Source organism: Gekko japonicus, unplaced genomic scaffold, assembly GCF_001447785.1.
Source record: "Gekko japonicus isolate JY-2015 unplaced genomic scaffold, Gekko_japonicus_V1.1 scaffold299, whole genome shotgun sequence".
Lineage (NCBI taxonomy): Eukaryota > Metazoa > Chordata > Lepidosauria > Squamata > Gekkonidae > Gekko > Gekko japonicus.
Genome location: NW_015170896.1, coordinates 336,874 through 359,867, shown reverse-complemented (window position 1 = coordinate 359,867; position 22,994 = coordinate 336,874). Strand labels below are relative to the sequence as shown.

The window sequence follows — 22,994 nt, the reverse complement described above, 5'->3', positions numbered from 1 at the left end:
AATGAGAACTAGCCTATAGAAACAAGGAGGCATCCTGACTTTCTTGATCGGAACATTATTCTCCTCATAATACCAAATACCTGTTCTTAGCCCAAATACATTCTCAGGCTAGGTTCCCACCCCACTGCCCTTTCATGTCATTCTACTCCCAAAACATCCAGGATTCATCTCCCAGAATCCTCTGCTCACACTCACTTGGCCACTTTCCCCTCCATGAGTCGTATTCTACCCCCCACAGCCCAATAATTGCCTGAGGACTCATTCCCCTGGCCCCCCCCCCACTTGATACCTGAGTGGCAAAAATGGCTCTCTTCATCATGGTGAAATCTTCCTTGTCCAGCATTTTGTTCATGTCCGGAAGATTCCCCCTGAGGTAAAAGAGGAGGGAGAACTTAATGATGCTTATGAGGTGGTATGGTGAGGCTCTCTCTCACCTCCCACCAGATACTCTATGTAAGAATCAAGAAAGGTACCCAAAATGGGCGAGTTGGGCAGAGAGGGCCCCATCCACCACAGTCATGGCAATCCAGCCCACGCCCCAGCTGCTCAGCCAACTTCTCCATAGGGACCACTTACACAAGGAGTGATTCATAGAGTTTCTTGCCAAACTTCTCCTTCACTGCATTGGCTGTATCCCTAGACAGGAAACAGAGGGAGATGCGGCTGGATTAGAGCAGGGACTTGGGCTCTTCTGAATTAGGAACGAGGGCTACAAAGCAAGTACAGAGGAGAGCTCCAGCAAATCTAGGTTCGGGGCCCTGAGAAAGCTTAGTGAGGCCTAGTGGACTGGGACAGGAGTGGAGGAATGTTCTCTGCAGAAGGAACAGGATTATAGCAGGGGATGGAATTGGGCCTATATAGCTAGTCTTCCCTTAGGTGAAGCTACCATGTTTCCAGGCAGGGCGTTCATAGAAATACAGTGAAAAAGCCAGTGATTTTTGCCATGATCAAAGAAATGTCTAGAACTTTCCCACCAAGCCCAAGTATCTATGTGCAAGTTAGTGTCTCTTAACTACTACTAACGAACAATCCTAAATCAGAACAGTTTTTTTAAAAAATCCAGACCCTTTTAATGAACACCTTTCTTAAATAAGCTTCCTTAATTTGCTCTTTAATCTCTCTCGCCCCCCCTCCCTTTAAGGAGAATGCTATGTTCACAGTTCTAAAAGGGAAGGTTTTTCAAGACCCTTCAAAGCAGAGGGGTGGACTTTGGAGCACCTCTGCTCTTGGGGAGCCATGGATTTCCTTAACTGGAATTTTTCAGGTTGGTTTAAAAGGAAGTGCCCTTCCAAAAAACTCAGGGTGGTTAAAAAAAATAAACAAGGGGCATAAATCAGTGCTCTAAGTGAACTTATTGGCGTAGGCTTGCCAAGTCCCCCCGGGGGGCAGGGAAACCCCTGCCCCAGAGGCCCATTCCCCGCCACCGGCGGATCGGGCCCCGGGTGGAACTCCACCCTGACGTGAACATTGCCCGGAAGTGACGCGGGCACGCCAGGGGCGGGGCCACGGTCATCCGAGGGAAAACTCTATGGTTTTCCCTTGGATGGTCGTGGCCCCGCCCCCGGTGTGCCCGGCGTGCCCGAGTCACTTCCGGGCGACATGGATGTGGCTCGCACGCGCGCTCCAGCCGCCAGCCGGGAGTCCCCCGCTGCGGCTGAATTCACACTTGGCAACCCTACATTGGCCCCACCCATAACTCCAGATGGTAAGCCATGCCACAATTTGATCCCAGTCCCCTTGGGGAGGAGAGCTTGAATTATTCCCACTGGGACTGGTTTGGGTGAGGCCAGATTCTTGGGTCTCCCCGAGATGGACTCACCAGAGCTGTTTGCGGACCGCCTGGCCTTTCAGAGTCTCCACATTGAAGTTATTGGTCCGGGCTGGCATGATGAAAAAGGCTACCACTGTGGTCTGGCTGCCGTTCACCTGCACAGAGAGGAGCCAGAAAACTAGTAAAAACACAAAAACAAAAACCCAAGCAAGTCGCCACAACCTGCTCCTCTAGCTCCTCCTGCTTCTATCTGGGATGGTCGTCCTCTTCCACGGAATGGGCAACTTCAAGAGGCAGGGCTATTTTTGGGCAGGAACGCACAGGAACGGAGTTCCGGCTGGCTCCTGAGTTGGCCACGCCCAGCAGGAACTCATTAGCATAATAGGGCACACCCAACAGCAGAAACTCATTAGGATTGGCTACATTTGGGGTGTGTGGCCTAACAAAGGGTTCCTGCTACAATAAAAGCCCTGGGTTTTAACAACAAAGAAGGTAAACAGAATAAGAAGCAAAAGGTGGATGTGGCTGGATTACCACACTTCTGGTGCCATGGGGGTGTGGCCTAATATGCTAATGTGCTGTGCTGTCAGGGGTGTGGCCTACTATGTTAATGAGTTCCTGCTGTTGGGCGTGGCCTGTTATGCTAATGAGTTCTTGCTGGGCTTTTTCTACATGCACATGGAGCAGCGAGGGAGGAAGGGGATACCTGCCTAGTTAGCCAGATCAGTTGAATCAACCCTGGCAATCGATGGGAGTGAGAGACGTCGCAGCCAGATCTAGCCGGCTAGGCAAGTGTCCTCTGCCACCTTCTCCGCTCCACGTGTGTCCCTCCTGAAGCTGCACTCTTGATGGAAGAGGACAGCCACCCCAGCTAGAAGGAGTGTTCCGTTCTTTGGTCACGGGTACAACGAGAGCTGCGCTCCCCTGCCAGGACCTCCAAACAAGCTCCAAGTGCTGCTCCTCCCACTTTGCTTCTGGATCTACCCAACCCCCTTGATGAATATGTTCTCTCAGAGGCCAGTAAAAATCTAAACACAAAAATCAAAAAAAAGTTACAAGACAAATATTAAAAATAGTTTGTCCATAAAGCTTCGTGAGAAGCAGTGTTTCAAAGTACCATCCTTCTAATCATGGTACAAACATAAAACAATGATAAGCGTCTCCCATAAAGCGGCAGTAAAAGTAGAAGGAAAAATTCTGCAGCTGCACCAACCAACAGGGGGTTGGAAGTAAAAGCTATCCAGGCTGCCCCTTCTGAAAGCCTTTGTCTGCACAACACGGTCAACGCAAAGGAAATGCAAGACGGTCGGCTGTTCAAACTTTCTCTGGCCACCACCTCTGTGCATACATACTAACACAAGCGCACACTTGGGTTTCTATTCCTGCCCTTCTGCACCTCTTCACTACACCACTCCAGATTCTAAAGCAGGGGTGCCGAACTCATTTGTTATGAGGGCCGGATCTGACATGAATGAGACCTTGTTGGGCCGGGCCGTGTGTGTCATAAAATGTAATGCCAGGTAGCAGAGATATAAACTTTATAAAGGACACAACACAAAGGATTTTTTTTTTACTTAAAATAAAAACATTAGCACTCTCGCAATATTTTGTTTATTTAACAGTGTCTGATAACTGACACCTCTTGCTCTGAATTATTGCATCAAAATGTCTGTGCTGTTGCAAACTTGAGTATGCTGTTCAGGTGTGTATCTGTAAACTGCAAACCTACGATGACGCAGCAGCAGAGGAACTGGAAGAAGAAGCAGAAGACGGCCAGTTCCACTGTGGGCCTGATAGAAGCTCTCTGGGGGCCTGATCCGCCCCCTGGGCCGCATGTTTGATACCCCTGTTCTAAAGGTTCCCCTCAAATGTAAGAATTCCATTTTGACATTCATTTGTGATGGAACAGGATAGCTTCGGTTTGTCTCCCCTCTCCACACACCCCATTGTCAAGGCTTCAGGCCAGAGATTACCATTAGAATCTGAACCTCAGAACTCTACCTTCCACATATAAGTACACTGCAGTCCCCCCCCCCTTGCTCCTTTCCCCTATTCACCCTGAGCAAGTAGTTCAGCCGGGCCAGAGCTTCCAAGAAAATGTCGGCCCCTTTATTGGAATATTCGTAGCGTCCAGCAATGAAGAAGAAGATGGTCTTGTCAAGGTTGAAGTCCAGGTGCCTGGGAGAACAGGGTGGTAAGGAGAGGCTGAATCGGGGAACTGGCAGCTAGCCCTTCCCCAGAAGCAGCTGATTATCTAATAAATCCATTAGGCTACAATTAAATATTAACAATACAATTATCAGATCATTGGCCATTATGAATAATGTATCATTGGAGGCACATTGTTTTTATTCAAGGCTAAAGGGAAAGGAATTATTGTTGTTATAATTACTCAAATTATACGTCTCCCTTTTGGAAATAAAATAAAGGACCAACTATGATTGTTCGCGGAACAACACCTGATCGCCTGTGGGACAGCAGACTATGGGATGAGCCAGCACAGAGACTGCCTCTTTTTTGACCCCCCAGGTCAAGCAGAGTGGCATCCTCCCCTTAGATCTTGTACTGCATATATCTGCATATATATGTTTTGAGTCCAGTGGCGCCTTTAAGACCAACAACATTTTATTCACGGTATAAACTTTCATATGTATGCACATTTCTTGGTCTTAAAGGTGCCTCTGGACCCAAAGTTTGTTCTCCTGCTTCAGACCAACATGGCTACCCACCTGCATGTATACGGTTACAAGTTAAGACACTTAAATTGGCAAATACTCTTTTTATAAAGGAGGGCTACTGCAGCATTACAAATGTAGACATTAGCCCTGTACTGTTCCAGGCACCACAAAGTTGCAGGGCTTTTTTTGGGCAGAATGCACAGGAACGGAGTTCCGGCTGGCTCCCGAGGTGGCCACGCCCAGCAGGAACTCATTAGCATAACAGGCCACTCCCAACAACAGAAACTCATTAAGATTGGCTACATTAGGGGTGTATGGCCTAACATGCAAAGGAATTCCTGCTACCAAAAAAGCCCTGGGTTTTGACAACAAACAAGGTAGAATAAGAAGCAAAAGGTGGGTGTGGCTGGATGACCACACTTCTGGTAACATGGGGTTGTGGCCGAATATGCTAATAAGCTGTACTGTCAGGGTGTGGCCTAATATGCTAATGAGTTTCTGCTGTTGGGTGTGGCCTATTATGCTAATGAGTTCCTGCTGGGCTTTTCCTACAAAAAAAGCCCTGCAAAGTTGTAATCCTGGGAGAACTCCAAGGGAGTCCAGGTTGCACCTTGAGGTTGAACAACCCTAGTTCAAGAATAGTGGCTTGCTGGAAGCCACCCACTGAGGTCATGTCCGAGATGAAATCTGGAGGGGAATATGTGACTCATATTTCAACATAGGACTACCACATACTTAGGCCTCCAGTGGGTCTTCTGAAAGACCATACACCTCTCTTAGTGAGAAAAAGTTCTCTGACCTGAACTTCTCAACTTCTCAACTTTAAGACATGAAGCATAAAAATTATAAAGGTGTGCAGGGGATAACTGAAATAAGGAAAGTCTGCCATCCTAGATTTCTAATCCATACTGCTTTTTCCCCACGCCAGCACCACTACTTCCTGCTTAAACCTTTTCCTAGGAAGTCAGGTTTCCTGGGGCTGTCATTTTGACTGGCATGACACCAAGGAGCCAAGACTAGGCCCTACGAAAGCTTCACAGGGACTCACCCATAGAAGTGTCCCCGGACAAACTCCTGGATGCGAGCCTTGCTCTGTGCATGGAGGTTCTGGAATTCATGCATGGCTGAGAACTTCTTGACATTCAAACCATTGGGAGTCACGATATCTGGATATTTGAGGGAAAGGGGTAGGACAAGGAGAGGGCAGAAGCAGTGAGTTTTAATTTAAGTATTTTGAATCTGCCCAGTCCTCAAACAGTACGCCCATAAATACGCAATAAGAGGAGTTCTGCTACATATTCCCCACCACCAGCAGAGTGAGCCTGAATACTTCCCGCATTCTGAACATCAGTGACGGATAAATTCATAAGCAAATCAAATGACGACTCAGGCAATAGTCCCTCCCCCACAGGCACAACTATACTGACTGTTCCGATACTGGTGTTCTGCATCTCAAAACACTTCACAATTACGTTTTTAAAAATGAAAAGCTGGGGGGGGGGGAGACACATGAACACTAGGAAGAACTGTCATCCTATCACAGGGAGCCAGATGACCTCATGAACACTCAAGATTCTTATCATTTTCACACACACTAAATAATGCACTTTCAATCCACTTTCAGTGCACTTTCCAAATGAATTTTACTTCGTAAAATGACAAAATCCACTTGCAAACAGTTGCTAAAGTGGATTGAAACCACATTATTTAGCATGTACGTTCTTTCCCAGAAGCGAGATTCCACACCACTTTCTCCTGAGGGCCCAAGGGCTGAAGAAAGCCTACAGCCATTCAGGCAGAATCCTAGGGTTGCCAAGTCTGATTTTCGCTGCAGCGGGGGACTCCTGGCTGGTGGCCGGAGTACACGCACATGAAGCGCATGCACGTCGCATCCACATCACTTGGAAGTGACGCGACCACACCGGGCACACTGGGGGCGGGGCCACGACCATCTGAGGGAAAACCATAGAGTTTTCCCTCGGATGACCGTGGCCCCGCCCCCAGTGTGCCCGGCGTGGTCGCGTCACTTCCGTGTGACATGCACGTCAGGGTGGAGTTCCCCCTGGGGCCTGATCTGCCGGCGGCGGGGAACGGGCCTCTGGGGCGGGGGTGTCCCCGGCCCCCGGGGGGACTTGGCAAGCCTACAGAATCCGTACCTCCAAACCAGGTGGGAGTGCCTCATGCCACAGCCTTCTCCCTGACTCTAATATAACATAACTTACCAGGCTTCCGTTTTAGCAAATGTTCAGCCTCCACGGCTGTGATCTGAGAGACGGTTGTGAAAGCGTGCGCGCAGTGGACGGCAGATCGCTCCATACAGTAACGGTGGTAAATCTGTCGGTCCCCAGCCTCCTTGTCTAAATTAAACTAAAATGAGGGGGAAAAGTAATTCTGACAAAATCTACAAAGTCTAGAATTATGAAGTTTAAAAAACAGATGAGAGCAGGAAATGCAGAGTGAGAAAAGATAAATCTAAGAGCAAAGTGATGCATTGCCATTATAAAAGAAACCAGATTTCACTGGGCCTATCCAGGATATCCTAGAAAAACACCCCAAATGGACTGAGTGATCTTCCTACAGTTCTCTCCCAGTGTAACATCCAGTCCCCACAGGATGGGATATATACTGGCCTCCTCAAGACTCACTTTCTGTAGGTTGTTGTAGAAGTCCACACTACCCGCACACAGGTAGCGGCCTAGCAAGGTAGCATGAGTGGTAAAGATGGTAGCCACTGGAAGTTTCCGGATCCGGCAAAGGACGAGACCAATCCCAGCCAGCCACTCATGGAAGTGACCAATGATGTAGGGTTTCTCTTCACATTGTGCAGAAAACTGTACAAAAAGGCACCATTAAAAATTCAACATAGACATCTTGAAAGAAGTCACAATTTGTTGTGAAGTGAAGCAACAAATATAGCTTTGTTCAAGCAGCATTCTAAACTGTGGTTTAAAGATAGCTAACGTCCAGGATTTTCTAAACCAGGAAGTCTTCAATTGTAGTACAGGGTGGAGGGGGAAGCATGCAATTCTGACGATTTCAGGATTGTTGGCCTCACAAACTGGATTGTTCATGGTGTCTGAATACATTGTAAGTATCTCTGTACAGGGAACAGGGTAGAAGTAATATGGCAGGCACATGTTTCCTTACCTCTCCTAGAAACCATGCTGTAAGGAAGCCAAAGAGTACCGCATCATTGGCTTCTCGGTCGTACCAGGGAATCCCAATGGAGCAGCTTTCCCATAGCTCTGTCTTCCAGCGATCGAGGCTCCAGGCCGTTGCCCCAATATCTATGAGAATTACATACGGGCCACCCTCAATCAGCCAACGACCAAAGTAAACCTAGAAAGACGACAGGCGGAAGATTACCCAATAGGTGGGAATTGACTCCTATAGACAATTATGTCTGCGCTGCTCTTCCTTAACCGTACTAAACACAGTTCAGAATCTCACAGCAAGATCTACACATCAAAATACAGATTGCATATTAAAATATTCAGCTACAAAATATGTGGGTTTTTAAAGTTACACTTCATTTTCAAATTCAGTCGCTGCTATTCATATTGTACTAATAACCAATTTGGCAAAAAACTTACTCTCGGAATATCTGTACAAGAAATGGGATGGTTGGTAGAATGAGATAGCAAACGGAGTGGGGGACAGAAAGAAACACAGAGGCCAGGAAGGAGCTCCCAGTTGGGAAATATCTGGAGATGTTGGGGGTAGAGCCCGAGGAGGGGAGGGTTTGGGGAGAGGAAGGACTTCAGTGGGGTATAGTGCCATAGAGTTCACCTTCCAAAGCAGCCATTTTCTCTGGGTGAGCTGATCTCTTCTGTCACCTGGAGATCTCCAGAAACCACCTGGAGGTTGGCAACCCTAAGTCCACAGCAAGGGGGCAACGGGGGATCTGCGCTGAGTAGTGCAACTCCCATCTAGCCCCCAATCAGTTTCAGAAACCTAAGCAGGTGATGGTTGTCCATTTTCAGCCCCCCCCCCTTTTGTCACATTTGTTAGAGAGCCAGTTTGGTGTAGTGGTTAAGAGCGCGGACTCTAATCTGGGAGAACCGGGTTTGATTCCCCACTCCTCCACTTGCACCTGCTGGATGACCTTGGGCAAGCCGTAGTTCTGACAAACAGTAAATCACCGTGTACGATTAAACAATATTTGTTGGTTTTTATATGCAATGTTTAGAATTCAATTATTAACAAAATGACAACAATAACACTACAATATGCGATATAAAGCTTAGCAGTACATACAGAGTAATACAGTACTAGTTACAGACAAACGACGGAGTTCTAGTACACGATCCGTTTGCGTGTCCTTCTTCAGGTTTGTCATTCTGTAATTATTTCTTCATTAGAATGAAGTGCTGCAAGCCATATTTCAAAATGCTAATTCTTATACAATTTTTTGATGTACGCTACTGCGCTTAGATTCTCTAATGTGAATCTTGGTCTACAGCATATAATAATTGGCTAAGCTTCCCTCAGTCTGAGGGACTGAGGGAAGCTTAGTCAATTATTATATGCTGTAGACCCAGTCACATTAGAGCTTGCTTTAGGAGCTCCCCAGTCACCAGAATCTAAGCGCGGTAGCGTACATCAAAAAACTAGTGTACTAGAACTCCGTCGTTTGTCTGTAACTAGTACTGTATTACTCTGTATGTACTGCTAAGCTTTATATCGCATATTGTAGTGTTATCGTAATTTTGTTAATAATTGAATTCTAAACATTGCATATAAAACCCAACAAATAATGTTTAATTGTACACGGTGATTTACTGTTTTACTGGCTATTATACACCGTGGTCCTATTTGTTGTAATAGTTCTGAGAAAAGCTGTTCTTGAAAAAGAGCAGTTTCTGTCAGAGCTCTCTCAGCCCCGCCTACCGCACAGGGTGTCTGTTGTGGGGAGGGGAAGGGAAAGGAGTTTGTAAGCCGCTCTGAGACTTCTCTGGGTAGGGAAGGGCGGGGTATAAATCCAGTCTCTTCTTCTTCTTCTTCATAATGCAGAAGTCAAAATACTTTGCGAATCCGGACACACAACCCCTGGCAGTAGGGCTGCATTCATATCTCATGACAAGCTCTTGAAAAAGAAGTATGTTACCAGTGTGCATGGAAGCAGCTGCTTTGCTGTGTTCACGCACTCCCCTCGCTTTCCCACCTCTTCTTGGGAGAGTCTGAGGAAATGCTTCCCAGTATGACCAGTCTCCACCCTGCCATGATGCCTGAATGCCTCAGCAAACTGGGTTTTGTTTGCCTTCTCAAGCCAGAATTCAAAACCTCAATTAAACCCTGGTTTAGAAGCACAGGCTGCCAACGCTCCCTCTAAGCTGTCGCGTCTTGTGAGCAAAAATCCTACTTTGTGAGCTGCTGGCATTAAAGTGGTGAGCGAGCGATTTGGCTGCTGCATAAATCGGTTTGCTCTGGAGCCATCCTCCCTGAGCTAAGACAGAAATGTGTGAGCCAGAAGCGAAAAAACTGTGAACTAGTTCACACCGACTCAGGTTAGAGGGAACACTGGCTGCAAGAAGGAAGACGCACTCAAAAGCCCCTGAGTTCAAGCATCACGGCAGCTTGGAAGTGGGGTTGCCAGCTTCCAGGCGGGGCCTGGAGATATCCCGCTTTTACAACAGATCTCCTGCTGACAGAGATCAGCTACCTTGCTTTGAAGGGTGGCCTCTATGGCATTGTATCGTGCTGAGGCCCTTCCCCTCCCCAAACCCTACCCTCTCCTAGATCCATCCCCAAAGTCTCCAGGTATTTTCCAACCCAGACCTGGCAACCCTAATTAGAAGCTTGATTGGACTGGAAAGTGTTCTTCTCTTCTAGGACATGAGGGAGGCGGGAGGAGCACAAAGCTGCATTTTGTGCAGGATGCCAGCGGATTGATTTTGTGCAAGATGCCGGATGCGATGTCGAGACACAGTCTGGCTTTTTAACACAAGAGCAATAGCCACACATTTGGAACTCATCTCTTGATCGATTCCAAGCATTTACACACAGCCAATCAAGACAGCTTGCAGCAAACAGATATTTTGCAAGAAGCTTCACGGTGTCTGCCAACTCTGAAGAGGCCCTGGTTCAAACTGAGGGCTGCAAAATGTGTGCCCCGTTCCTCCCTCATGGTAACCAAAAGGAGTTCTGGCTGCCAGACCCTTCCCTTTCCATCCAGGAGACTCTGAGCCCCCCTCCTTCTCGCAGAAACCTCACCCCCTCTGTTAATTCAGTAGGCCTCAGTGCATGACCATTCTCTCTTTCAACAGGTTTCATGCGATGGGGGCGGGCGCATGTCTAATTTTAGCGCCTGGTTCATGTTACCCTCATCTCCATTTTGTGAAAGGTCGCTTGCCTCGTGTTGTTCTTCACTGGGCTGCCTGAAATAGCTGCCTGATCAACAGAACATCAAGCGTCCGCCGAGGAAAGGAATGCTGCTGGAACACGCCTGGACCTTGCTGCTGACTATCTCCGTTGACTACGAAAATATGTGTGTGACTTAACTGATATATGATGTCTTCCCTTACCCCCAGCATTGTTAGTCCCACGTGAAATTCACGAGTAACTGTACATCGCTCAGAGCCGGCAGCTCTGCATGGATTGAGCGATTAATAAATGGAAAGATTATTATTATTATTATTATTATTATTATTATTATTATTATTATTATTATTATTATTATTATTATTATTATTATTATTATTATTATTATTATTATTATTATTATTATTATTATTATTATTATTATTATTTGAAATCTCCACCTGCTTTCTCTGGCTGAGGGCTTTGATACAAAAGAAAGAAGTAGCAAGAGGGCGGAACATCATGCATGAGGGCCCCCCACCCAATATTGTTTATATTTAACAGGTAAAATTTATTTATACCCTGCTTCTCTTTCTAATGGGGGCCCAAAGAAGCTTACAAAACACAGATCTCCTCTTCTCCATTTTACTCAAAACCACCCTGTGAGGTAGGCAAGTCAGTGAGTGACTGGCCCAAGGTCATTCAGCAATACTTCGTGGCAGAGCAGGGATTGGAACCCGGTCTCCCAGATCCTAGTCTGACCATCTAGTCACTAGACTACTGGCAATTGCCAGCCAACTGCACCTATTTTTGATGACAGGACATACAAGTATGCATATACGATCAACATGTAAAAGGACAGCACAACCCAGTAAAGTAGGCTCTGCTTTGGACAACATGCATATCAGTCATCCCTGTGACTGAACACTGCTTTTCAGCATTCCTGATAACTGGGCCACATCACGCATGCACAGAGTTCATAAGAGGGCAGGTGGTGTGCCCCTGTATTGAACGGGTAAGACCAGGGGTCATTTCCTGCAGGAGCGCACAGGAGCAGAGCTCCGGCAGTAAAGAGCCCAGGGGGCGGGCACATGCAACAAGCCCCACCCCCTGCTCCCAGCAGCCCTCAGTCAGAGCAGGAAGCAGCCAGGTAAGTTGCAGAGCCCCCCGGTCCAAAACAGTCCAGTGGCGCCTTTAAGACCAAGTTTTATTCAGGTACAAGCTCTCCCTCCTCTGCCAGGACAGATCTGCACGTCCGTCCCCCCCGCCAATAGCTAGCAATCCAAAACAGTCCAGTGGAGACTGAGCGGTGGGGGTGTTGCCTTCTGACACACTTCCAGTGAGGTCAGGGGGTGTGGCATATGCAAATAAGTTATGCTAATGAGCTCCTGCACCTCTTTTTCTACGAAAGGACCCCTGGATAAGGTGAACACATTCAGGTCAGGGATCCTGTCTGCCTACTTTGGGAACTGAACCTAGAACATTTGCCTTTGGGTCCAGAATTCTGAAACTGTACTGTTTTGAAGTACTGCATGACAATATGAGCGACAGATGAAACTGTTTAAAATAAGTATTTTGACATCTAACCCAGCAAGGGACAGAAAGTGTATTTGGCTTGCTACAGTCTGAATCCCTGGAGGTGTAAAGAAATATTTCCTTTTGTCAGTCCTGACCAGTTTCCCTGTGTGACCCCAAGACCTTGTGTCACCCAGGAGCTGGGCAAGGTGCCATGGGTGTGCAGCTATAATTTGTAGGCCCCTTACTGAGGGGGAAAGGAGGGGAGAAGAATGACCCGGGGTCAGTCACTGTCTCTCAGACTCCAGCACGGTGTTGTGAGAGGATAAGATGAGACGGTCCCTCTTCACTGCTATAAGCTTTTTGGGTACATATTTGTGAGAAATTGGGGAGAAGGTACGGTATACAGAGAGACCCTAATAGTAGCTTATTTAAGCACCAGCAAGTTATTTGTTTCCATGTGGTATTTGGGATGGGTGGGGGGTAGCGCGAGGAAGAGCCAGGGGGCCTATCTGGCTCTCAGCCCTCCTGAGTACTTTACTATTTCTGTGGAAGCCATTTCACGGACTTTTGCTTGGGGGCCTTGTCTTTTGTTGTTGTTGTTCAGTCGCACAGTCGAGTCCGACTCTTCGCGACCCCATGGACCAGATCACGACAGGCCCTCCTGTCTTCCGCTGTCCTCTGAAGTTGGCTCAATTTCATGTTCGTTGCGTCGATGACACTGTCCAACCATCTCATCCTTTGCCGTCCCCGTCTTCTTTGACCTTCAATCTTTCCCAGCATCAGGGTCTTCTCCAGTGAGTGCTCCCTTCTCATTTGGTGGCCAAAGTATTTGAGCTTCAGTTTCATTATCTGGCCTTCCAGGGAACAGTCAAGGTTGATTTCTTTTAGGATTGACTGATTTGATCTTCTTGCAGTTGAAGGGACTCTCAAGAGCCTTCTCCAGCACCATAGTTCAAAAGAATCTATTCTTCGGCGCTCGGCCTTCCTTATAGTCCAACTCTCGCAGCCATACATGACTACTGGGAATACCATTGCTTTGACCATGCGGACTTTTGTTGGCAGGGTGATGTCTCTACTTTTTATCATGCTGTTTAGGTTTGCCATCACTTTCCTCCCAAGGAGCAGGCGTCTTTTAATTTCATGGCTGCTGTCGCAGTCTGCAGTGATCTGGGATCCCAGGAACGTGAAGTCTGTCACCACTTCCACGACTTCCCCTTCTATTTGCCAAGGAGTGATGGGGCCAGATGCCATGATCTTAGTTTTTTTGATGTTGAGCTTCAAGCCCACTTTTGCGCTCTCCTCTTTTACTCTGAGCAGGAGGCTCTTTTAGGTCCTCTTCACTTTCTGCCATTAGAGTGGTATCGTCTGCATATCTGAGGTTGTTGATCTTTTCCCCAGCAATCTTAATTCCGCCTTGTCTTTAACTGCCCTATATCTGCCCCATAAAGGTAACACAAAGAATTGGACTAGATTGGTAGTCTGCAGCCTTTCCCAACACAGAACTCACCTCTCGCCCAAGTGTGTACCCATGTTCAGTCATTTACTGTGTAGCTATCTCCTCCCACCCCTTTTATTTTGGCAGCGGTGCTGCCCAACTTAGACGGGTGGAGATTCCCATGAGAACCCTCCTCCTGAGCCACCAGCAGTCTAGCTGACTCCACCATGTCCCTTTAGGTCCTGCAACTGGGCGTGGGGGGGGTGGGGGAGGAAAGGACTTAAGCAGGGAACACCATGAAACTAAAGCAAAGTTGAAGAATCCACTGAGTAAGTTCCAAGACTTGCACATGGGGAGAGACAGAAGCAAGGCACATCCCATTCTGGCATCAGCACTTGGGAGGCGCTCCCAGAAATTTGGAGAGCAAGCCGAGAGTTGGGGAAAAAATCTCTTGTCCTGGAGCAAGGAATGCTCGAGCTCTTCTCCACAAAGAGGCTGATGAAGGAGTAATCAGGCCGGTGAGCAGAAGTACAAGCCCAGGACGCTAAATTCCGGGGGCTGCGAACAGAACGTAAACAAACCCACATACCTCCATGAAAGCACCTTTGCTATTGCCCCTTATCAGCCACCTCCAGGTTGCAGTTTAACAAATGCCTGGAATGCATGCACCACCCTCCCGCCAGAAGCAGGGGAGGCTACAGTGATGAAAACTGGAAAAAAAGGGGGAGGAAGGGAAAAACTCAACCCAAGATAACACTGCGAACCAGAAGGGTTAAGCTGACCATATATATTATAAAAATACAAAATTTATTAGGGTGTACACATATTAAAATATATTCGGGTTAAATTTTTTTTAAAGTATCAGACTAATAAAAGCATATCAAATATTAATACACATGATGGGTCAACACTTTCCAACTGAAGACCGAACGCGTTTCGGCCTCAAAGGGCCTTCCTCTGTGGTCACTATACAACATAATATTATGTTGTATAGTGATAATATTATGTTGCATAGTGATAATATTATGTAATAATAATATTATGTAATAATAATATTATGTAATAATATTACGTTGTATAGTGACCACGGAGGAAGGCCCTTTGAGGCCAAAACACGTTTGGTCTTCAGTTGGAAAGTGTTGACCCATCATGTGTATTAATATTTGATATTCTTTTATTAGTCTGATACTTTTAAAAAAATTTAACCCGAAGATATTTTAATATGTGTACACCCTAATAAATTTTGTATTTATAAAATATATATGGTCAGCTTAACCCTTCTGGTTCGCAGCGAGGCTACAGCGATACCTGGTCTTCTCTGCCTAGCCTCTCTCTCAGAGCCCTGCCGGATCACGTTATCATCCTATTTTCAAGCACATGCCTCTGGGATGCTGGTAAGTAGTGTAGGAAGGCAACGACCATTCCTGACTGTTAATCCACAATGGCCAATTCTTGGAGGTATACATGGAGGTTCCATTTAGCTGTCATCATCAACTACCATCAATAGGCCCAGTCCTCACAGATGTGTCTAATCCCCTTTTAAAGGCCATCTAAGCCGCTGCCCATCCGCAGTAAATCCCATAAGTCAATTATGCACTGCACACAAAAAAACCCCACTCTATTTCTCCTCTCCTGAATCTACTGCCTCGCAGTTTAAATGCTTCCCACCTGGAACTTCCTGATGGCAGCTGGTGCTGGCACGAAGTCTGCCCCACAAGCCAAGAGAGGCTCCACACAATCGGGATATCAACATAAAGTGTGCCCCTAGCCATGCTCACCCCTTGCCTGGAGCTACCACTATATGGAACCATGGCCAGGGGGAAGGGTTGCCAGCCTCCAGTTGGGGCCTGGAGACACCCCCCCCCCAGAATTGCAACTGATTTCCAGATGACAGAGATCAGATCCCCTGAAGAAAATGGCTGCTTTGGAGAGTGAGCTGTATGGCATTATATACCAATGAGGTTCCTCTCCTCCACCTCCCCAAACCCTGCCCTCCTCCAGTTCCACCCCCTAAAACTCCAGGTATTTCCCAATCCAGAGGTGGCACCCCTACCATGGGGCTACCAAGCAGCTGACAGAAATTTTACACGCAATAACAGTGCAAAGGGAGACGAGAATAAGGACTTCTCTTTCAGCAAGGCCTACCCACCCTTAACCCCAAACTATGTGCTCACAATTAGCCCATAAGGATTGAGCAGCAGTTCTGAGCATCCCAAGAGAATCAGCATTAGAAAGTGACAAATGAGGGGTTCAGCATAACTGCTTCCAGCTGCTCAGACAGGAAGAATGGGAGAGAGAGCCCTCATTCAAGGCAGGTTTTGCTATCCCTTAACATAAGAACATAAGAACAAGAGACACCAATGTTGGATCAGGCCAAAGGCCCATCCCGTCCAACACTCTGTGTCACACAGTGGCCAAAAATACCAGGTGCCATCAGGAGATCCACCAGTGGGGCCAGGACATTAGAAGCCCTCCCACTGTTGGCCCCCCCAAGCACCAAGAAGACAGAGCATCACTTGCCCCAGAGCCCCTATCTATACCTTGTGGCTAATAGCCACTGATGGACCTCTGCTCCATATGTCTATCTAATTTCCTTTTGAAGCCGTCCATGCTTGTAGCCGCCACCACCTCCTGTGGCAGTGAATTCCATGTGTGAATCACTCTTTGGGTGAAGAAGGACTTCCTTTTATCTGTTCTAACCCGACCGCTCAGCAATTTCATGGAGTGCCCACGAGTTCTTGTATTGTGAGAAAGGGAGAAAAGTACCTCTTTCTCTACCTGCTCTTTCCCATGCATAATCTTATAAACCTCAATCATGTCACCCCTCAGTCGTTGTTTCTCCAAGCTAAAGAGCCCTAAGCGCTTTAACCTTTCCTCACAGGGAAAGTGTTCCAACCCTTTTTTCATTCGAGTTGCCCTTTTCTGCACTTTTTCCAAAGCTATAATATCCTTTTTAAGGTGTGGTGACCAGAACTGCACACAGTATTCCAAATGAGGTCACACCATTGATTTATATAGGGGCATTATGATATTGGCTGATCTGTTTTCAATACCCTTCCTAATAATCCCCAGCATAGCATTGGCCTTCTTTATTGCAGTCACACACTGTCTCAACATTTTCAGTGAGTTATCTACTACAACTCCAAGACCTCTCTCTTGCATTCAGTTCAAGAGTGAGGAGAGTGTTTTGGTTTTTTTTAAAGGGCATAGTATGTGGCAAAAGAGAAAGATCAGCACAGTTCTGCAGGATCAGGCCAAATATCCTTAGAGTCCAGCAGCCACTTCCAATGGGGGCCAGCCAGGTTCCCCCAGGAGACGATAATCAGGACATAAAAGCAACAGGCCTCTCCTGATTATTGCTTCCCGCCCCAAGCAACTGGTAGTCAGAGGTACACTGCCCCTGAACAATGAGATTCCATTTAGCTGTCTTAACAAATAGCCACCAATCGTCCTATCTTTCTTTTTCTCCCTGTTCCATTATACTAGAACTTGGGGGGCACCCAATGAAGCTGATGGGCATTAAGTACAGGACAGACAAAAGGAAATGCCTCATTACTAAGGTAAAGGTAAAGGTTCCCTTGCTCGAAAGCCAGTCGAGTCCGACTCTAGGGTTGCGGTGCTCATCTCCGTTTCAGAGCCAGTGCTGTCCGAAGACGTTTCCGTGGTCATGTGGCCGGCATGACTAAACACCAAGGCACACGGAACGCTGTTCCCTTCCCACCGAAGTGGTCCCTATTTATCTACTTGCAATTTCTTGCTTTCGAACTGCTAGGTTGGCAGGAGTTGGAACTAGAGACGGGAGCTCACTCCGTCATACGGCACACTCGGGTCTCGAACTACTGAACTACCGACCTTCCACAGCCTGCAGTTCAGCGTCTTAACCACTTGAGCCCCCGCAGCTCCCTCATTACTAAACAAGTCATTAAATTGTGGCATTTCCTGCCGGTGAATGCAGTGACGGCCCACAAGCCCAGATGGCTTTAAACAGCGGGGTTAGCAGATTTACGAAGGATAAATCCATCAACAGCTGCTACTTATTGTGAGTAAAGGGAACCTCCATATTCAGAGGCAGCAAACTTTTGAAATCCAGTGCTGGGAGACAACATCTGGGGAGGGGCTTTGGCTTCTGTGCCCCGTCTGTTGGCCCTGGCTGACCACTGTGTGAAACAGGATGTTGAACTCGACGGACCACTTGTCTGGTCCAGCAGGCCTTTCCCTAGGCTCCATGCATCTGTTGAACCTTCTTTCAAAGCCACCCAAACTAGCAGCCCTCACTACATCTTGCAAGAGACGGAGGAATCACTGCCTTAAGTTGTTCTAAGCATACAGGACAGTCGCAGATGAACAGTGACAGATGAATATTACTGGGTGCAGCTAATGCAGAAAAGGGAGTTTGAACATGCCACACTTGGGGAAGAGGTTTTATACATCTCAAATTGCCCCAAGTAGGAATGGGCAGACTTGACCTGGATGGGCCAGGCTAGCCCACTGTTGCCAGATCTCAGAAGCCAAGCAGGATTGGCCCTAGTCCGTATTTGGATGGGAGACCACCAAGGAAGTCTAGGGTCGCTACGCAGAGGCAGGCAATGGCAGACCACCTCTGAGCGTCTCTTGCCTTGAAAACCCTCCGGGGTTGCCATAAGTCAGCTGCAACTTGACGGCACTTTCCTCCACCATCAGAAATGGACAATGTATGTGTTGCAAAAGAAGCTCCTAAGGCCTTTCAGTTTTGCTCTCAGGCCTTTATTACAGCCCTAAACTCTTGGCCCATTTAGGAAAAAAACCATCAACTATGTCCTGGAGGGCCCTGGCAACCCAGAAGCCAGATGTAATCCAACGAGCCATTTTTCTAGCTCCCAAATTCAGACCGAGGGGGTCGCTAAAACGATGCCAGCTTTTTTACTCATCATGAGGATTAATTTTACTCAGAGTGCCAAAGAGGGGCCATGATTTAATGTTATGCCTTAGCTGATAGCTATCAAGCTATCCTGATCACATGCAGATTAAAATGCAGAATTTAGCACTGGGACTTCGGCATCCTGGGGGATCTTAACTTACAAGCCTGCTGCTGTTTTTGTAAAAAGGAAATCACCTAAGGCCATGAAGATCAATTTGAAACGGCCCCCTTAGATGGTCTAGGCCAGTGGTGGTGAACCTATGGCACGGGTGCCAGAGGTGGCACTCAGAGCCCTCTCTGTGGGCACACGTGCCATCGCCCCAGCCAGGCCCAGGCCATCATTAAAGTGTGGAATTCTCTGCCAGATAATTTTAAGTAAATGAAAGCATTTGGGATTGCTTTCCTTACTTTGTTTGGATCATCTAAAGTTAATGTATGAGTGGTTTTTTCTAAAGTAAAACCTCAGTATTCAGTAGGGTTCCCAAATCGGGCCGGGGGGCGGGGAATCCCCCGCTTTGACGGCCCGATTTTCGACGGGACGAAAATCGGGCCCGGAGGAAACCCCACCCCCGCGTGCGCGTCCCCCGGAAGTGACGTCGCACGCTGGGGGCGGGGCCACGCCATTTGAGGGGAAAACTCTTTGTTTTCCCCTCAAATGGCATGGCCCCGCCCCCAGCGTGCGACATCACTTCCGGGTGAAACGCGCGCGCACGACACAGATGCCGGCCGGGAGCCCCCTGCTCCCGACCAAAAGACATTTGGCAACCCTAGTATTCAGGTTAAATTGCCGTGTTGGCACTTTGCAATAAATAAGTGGGTCTTGGGTCGCAGTTTGGGCACTCGGTCTCTAAAAGGTTCGCCATCACTGCCTTAGCTGATAGCTATCAAGCTACCCTGATCACATGCAGATTAAAATGCAGAATTTAGCACTGGGACTTTGGCATTCTGGGGGATCTTATTCTTAACTTACAAACCTGCTGCTGTTTTTGTAAAAAGGAAATCACCTAAGGCCGTGAAGATCAATTTGAAATGGCCCCCTTAGATGGTTTAGGCTAGTCTGATCTCTTCAGCTCTCAGAAGCTAAGTAGGGGTGGTCCTGCCTAGTATGTGGATGGGGGGCCACCAGGGAAGTCCGGGACAGAGGCAGGCAATGGCAAACCACCTCTGACTGTCTCTTGCTTTGAGAACCTTACTGGGTTGCTATACGTCCATTGCAACTTGATGGCACAGACTTCTTCTAACACGTTCCCTGCCTCAGACTATCCAGGAACAGGGAAAGGTCTTGGAAAAGTCAACAGGATCACTCTGATCTACAGAGACAGCGGCAGCAGAGGAACAGGAAAGGGGGGGAGGAAATGAAAAAGGGCTTATTGTGACCCAAGGAAACTCACAAAACATCTGGAAATTTAGGCGTCTTCATCCTGGTCCTCACAAACAGCAGAGGACAATTTTCTAACTGTTTTCTAGGCTGTCCCACTTTGGGCAGGCGATCCGTGATTGAACACAGCCCCATGAAAGAACTATGTCAACCTGGCATGCTTGGATAGAGTCCTTCTGTCCAAAAGCAAGATACACGTACATCCTGATGTCCAGCCATTGGGTTTATCATCCCATCTGCTGTCTGTGGTATCTTCCCCACCCCCCTCTCCATCCCGCTTCCTCCCCTCCCCACCCACAGATTCTTACTTTGCATCCTTTAGCATTCATGGAATCAATAGTACGGCGGATGGCAGGGCTGGGTGGCTCTATTAGCTCCACTTGAGTGCGGACATTCTGTTCCAGGTAAGGCCCGATCAGGAAGTAATTCTCGCCCCACTCGTCCAAGGTGATTTTGGCTTTGGTCTGGATAACTGTGTAGATCCCACCAACTGTAAGAAAGGACAGAGAAGAGGATAGCTTAGATGCCGGTGGAGAAGAAACTAAGCTCCATCTCCCGTGAAAACATGACATTGCCTCGTACAAATGGAAGAAGGGGTAGCGGTATGGTTAAGACAAAATGAACAAAACTACTGCAATAGTGCAAGTAACAATTATAATAATAATGATAACTTATCCTAAATGTATACAAAATTGCAAAAATACAGACACATTATTTCTTTAACACTGTATCTGACAGATGGACGAAAATCTCCGGAGTAGAAGTTTCGTTTTGTGGAGACTTCTTCCTACATCACAGATTCCTGATAAAACACGTTCTACGATTATTTCAGAACAACATACCTGATGCCAATTCATAAATTCATCAAACGTAATACATACATAAAGAAGTACTCTTCAGGAGTCACAAACATTCCGAGTTGGCTCTCCATTCTATAATAAAATTTCATATTTAAATCATTCCAGTCCCGCTTCATTATTACAGTAGGTTACACAATTACTATCAAAGTTAATAAAACTCATACCACAAAGCATTTGTTGTATTCATTTCAGATATCTAACCGACCATAGGATAAGTTATCATTATTATTATAATTGTTACTTGCACTATTGCAGTAGTTTTGTTCATGTTGCCTCGTACAAAGTCAGAGCAGTGGTCTATCAAGGTCAGTGTTGTCTATTCTAACTAACATTGGCTCTCTAGGATCTCAAGCTGAGGCCTTCCACATTAGCTTCTACTTGATTCTTTACCCCCGGAGATGCTGGAGACTGAACCCGGGACCTTCTGAACGGCAAGCAGATGCTCTGTCACTGAGCCACGGCCCCATCGATGCACACAAGCATGAACAGGAACCAAGAATCCTGAGATCTTGACACCTGGAGGATCCTCCGCTTTTTTCAGTACAGAAACTGGTATCTTGAAAGCACCATATCTTGCTAAGATTACTTTCCCTGGATATGAACTACGATGGTGAGGAATTCCAGAACAAACCATCGAATTTAGATTGTTGTTTTACTTTAATTGTAAAATTAAAACATTCCACCTGGTTATTTAGTTCATGTACCGCTGCGGTGGCTCAAGTGGTTAAGACGCTGAACTGCAGGCTGTGGAAGGTCAGTAGTTCAGCAGTTCGAGACCCAAGTGTGCCGCATGACGGAGTGAGCTCCCGTCTCTAATTCCAGCTCCTGCCAACCTAGCAGTTCGAAAGCAAAAATTGCAAGTAGATAAATAGGTACCACTTCGGTGGGAAGGTAACACCGTTCCGTGCACCTTGGTGTTTAGTCACGCTGGCCACATGACCACGGAAATGTCTTCGGACAGCGCTGGCTCTTTGGCTTTGAAACGGAGATGAGCACCGCAACCCTAGAGTCGGACTCGACTGGCTTTCGAGCAAGGGAACCTTTACCTTTACCGCTTTCCAACACCAGTGTTCTAAAAGCAGCTTATATTTTTTTAGAGGCAAAACCATTAACAAGGACAGTACAAGCCGGAAGGAGGAGGGCCCAGGCATGATGATGTGGCACCTGCAAACTATTTGTTTCTGTTTATATCCCACCCTACCCTGCAAGTGGGCTCAGGGCGGCTTACAACATTCAGTAAAACAATCATTAATCATTCAAACAACAATCATTCATAAAATCAAGAGTTGCAATTAAAATTCCGGATGGCAGCTTAATTTGTAACTACAGTGTCTGTGGTGCTAACGTTACGGAAGGCACATTTCTCTTAAAGAGAACCGAGTCAGCTGGTGCTGGTGCCAAGTTGATAAAGGCAGTGCCCGAAGACGGAAGGCAATTTGAGCAGTTTAATCAAGTGAAGCAGGGAAGGCCAGTGTCATTTGGACATCATCCACCTCCTCAGCCAAAGGCCTGGCGGAACAGCTCTGTTTTGCAGACCCTGTGGAATTATAATAAATCCCGCAGGGCCCTGATCTCAACCAGGAGCATGTTCCACCAGGCAGGGCCCAGGGCTGAAAAGGCCCTGGTCCTGGTCAATGCAAGGCAGACATCCTTCAGGCCGGGGACTGCTAGGCGGTGCTGCTCAGATGAGTGTAAGGCTCTTCGGGGCATGTATGGGGAGAGATGGTCCTGTAGATATGCTGGTCCCTGGCCTCATAGGGCCTTGAAGGTTAGTACCATAACCTTGAATCTGATCCAGTAGTCAACTGGCAACCAACGCAACTGGCGCAGTGCTGGCTGAGTGATGACCCCGTCAGCAGGTCCACTACTGCCTTTTGTACCAGCTGAAGCTTCTGGGTCAGACTCAAGGGCCTTCCCTCTGATGGCTTCATCAACTGCATTCGGACCGGGGCGGGGGGCTTTCGGGCATGATGAAGGCATGGATCCCGGCAGGGGTCACTTCGTAGAAAAAGAGGCGCAGGAACTTATTAGCATAACTCCTTAGCATAACTCATTTGCATATGCCACACCCCCTGGCATCACCGGAAGTGTGTCAGAAGGCAACGCCCACCGCTCAGGCTCCACTGGACTGTTTTGGATCGCTAGCTATTGGGGGGG

General features: G+C 47.3%; 1 protein-coding gene across 1 annotated transcript in view; it reads right to left on the bottom strand.

Moving 5' to 3' along the window:
• Positions 1-22,994, bottom strand: part of GYS1 (glycogen synthase 1) — a 41,387-nt gene that overhangs the window by 7,560 nt on the left and 10,833 nt on the right. The window contains exons 3-11 of the mRNA XM_015418529.1: positions 20,286-20,467; positions 7,597-7,788; positions 7,095-7,280; positions 6,672-6,816; positions 5,498-5,615; positions 3,829-3,949; positions 1,820-1,926; positions 577-636; positions 290-368 (exon numbers count right to left, since the gene is read on the bottom strand). Coding sequence (XP_015274015.1) covers positions 290-368; positions 577-636; positions 1,820-1,926; positions 3,829-3,949; positions 5,498-5,615; positions 6,672-6,816; positions 7,095-7,280; positions 7,597-7,788; positions 20,286-20,467 — 1,190 coding nt within the window. The remainder of the gene's footprint in view (positions 1-289; positions 369-576; positions 637-1,819; positions 1,927-3,828; positions 3,950-5,497; positions 5,616-6,671; positions 6,817-7,094; positions 7,281-7,596; positions 7,789-20,285; positions 20,468-22,994) is intronic.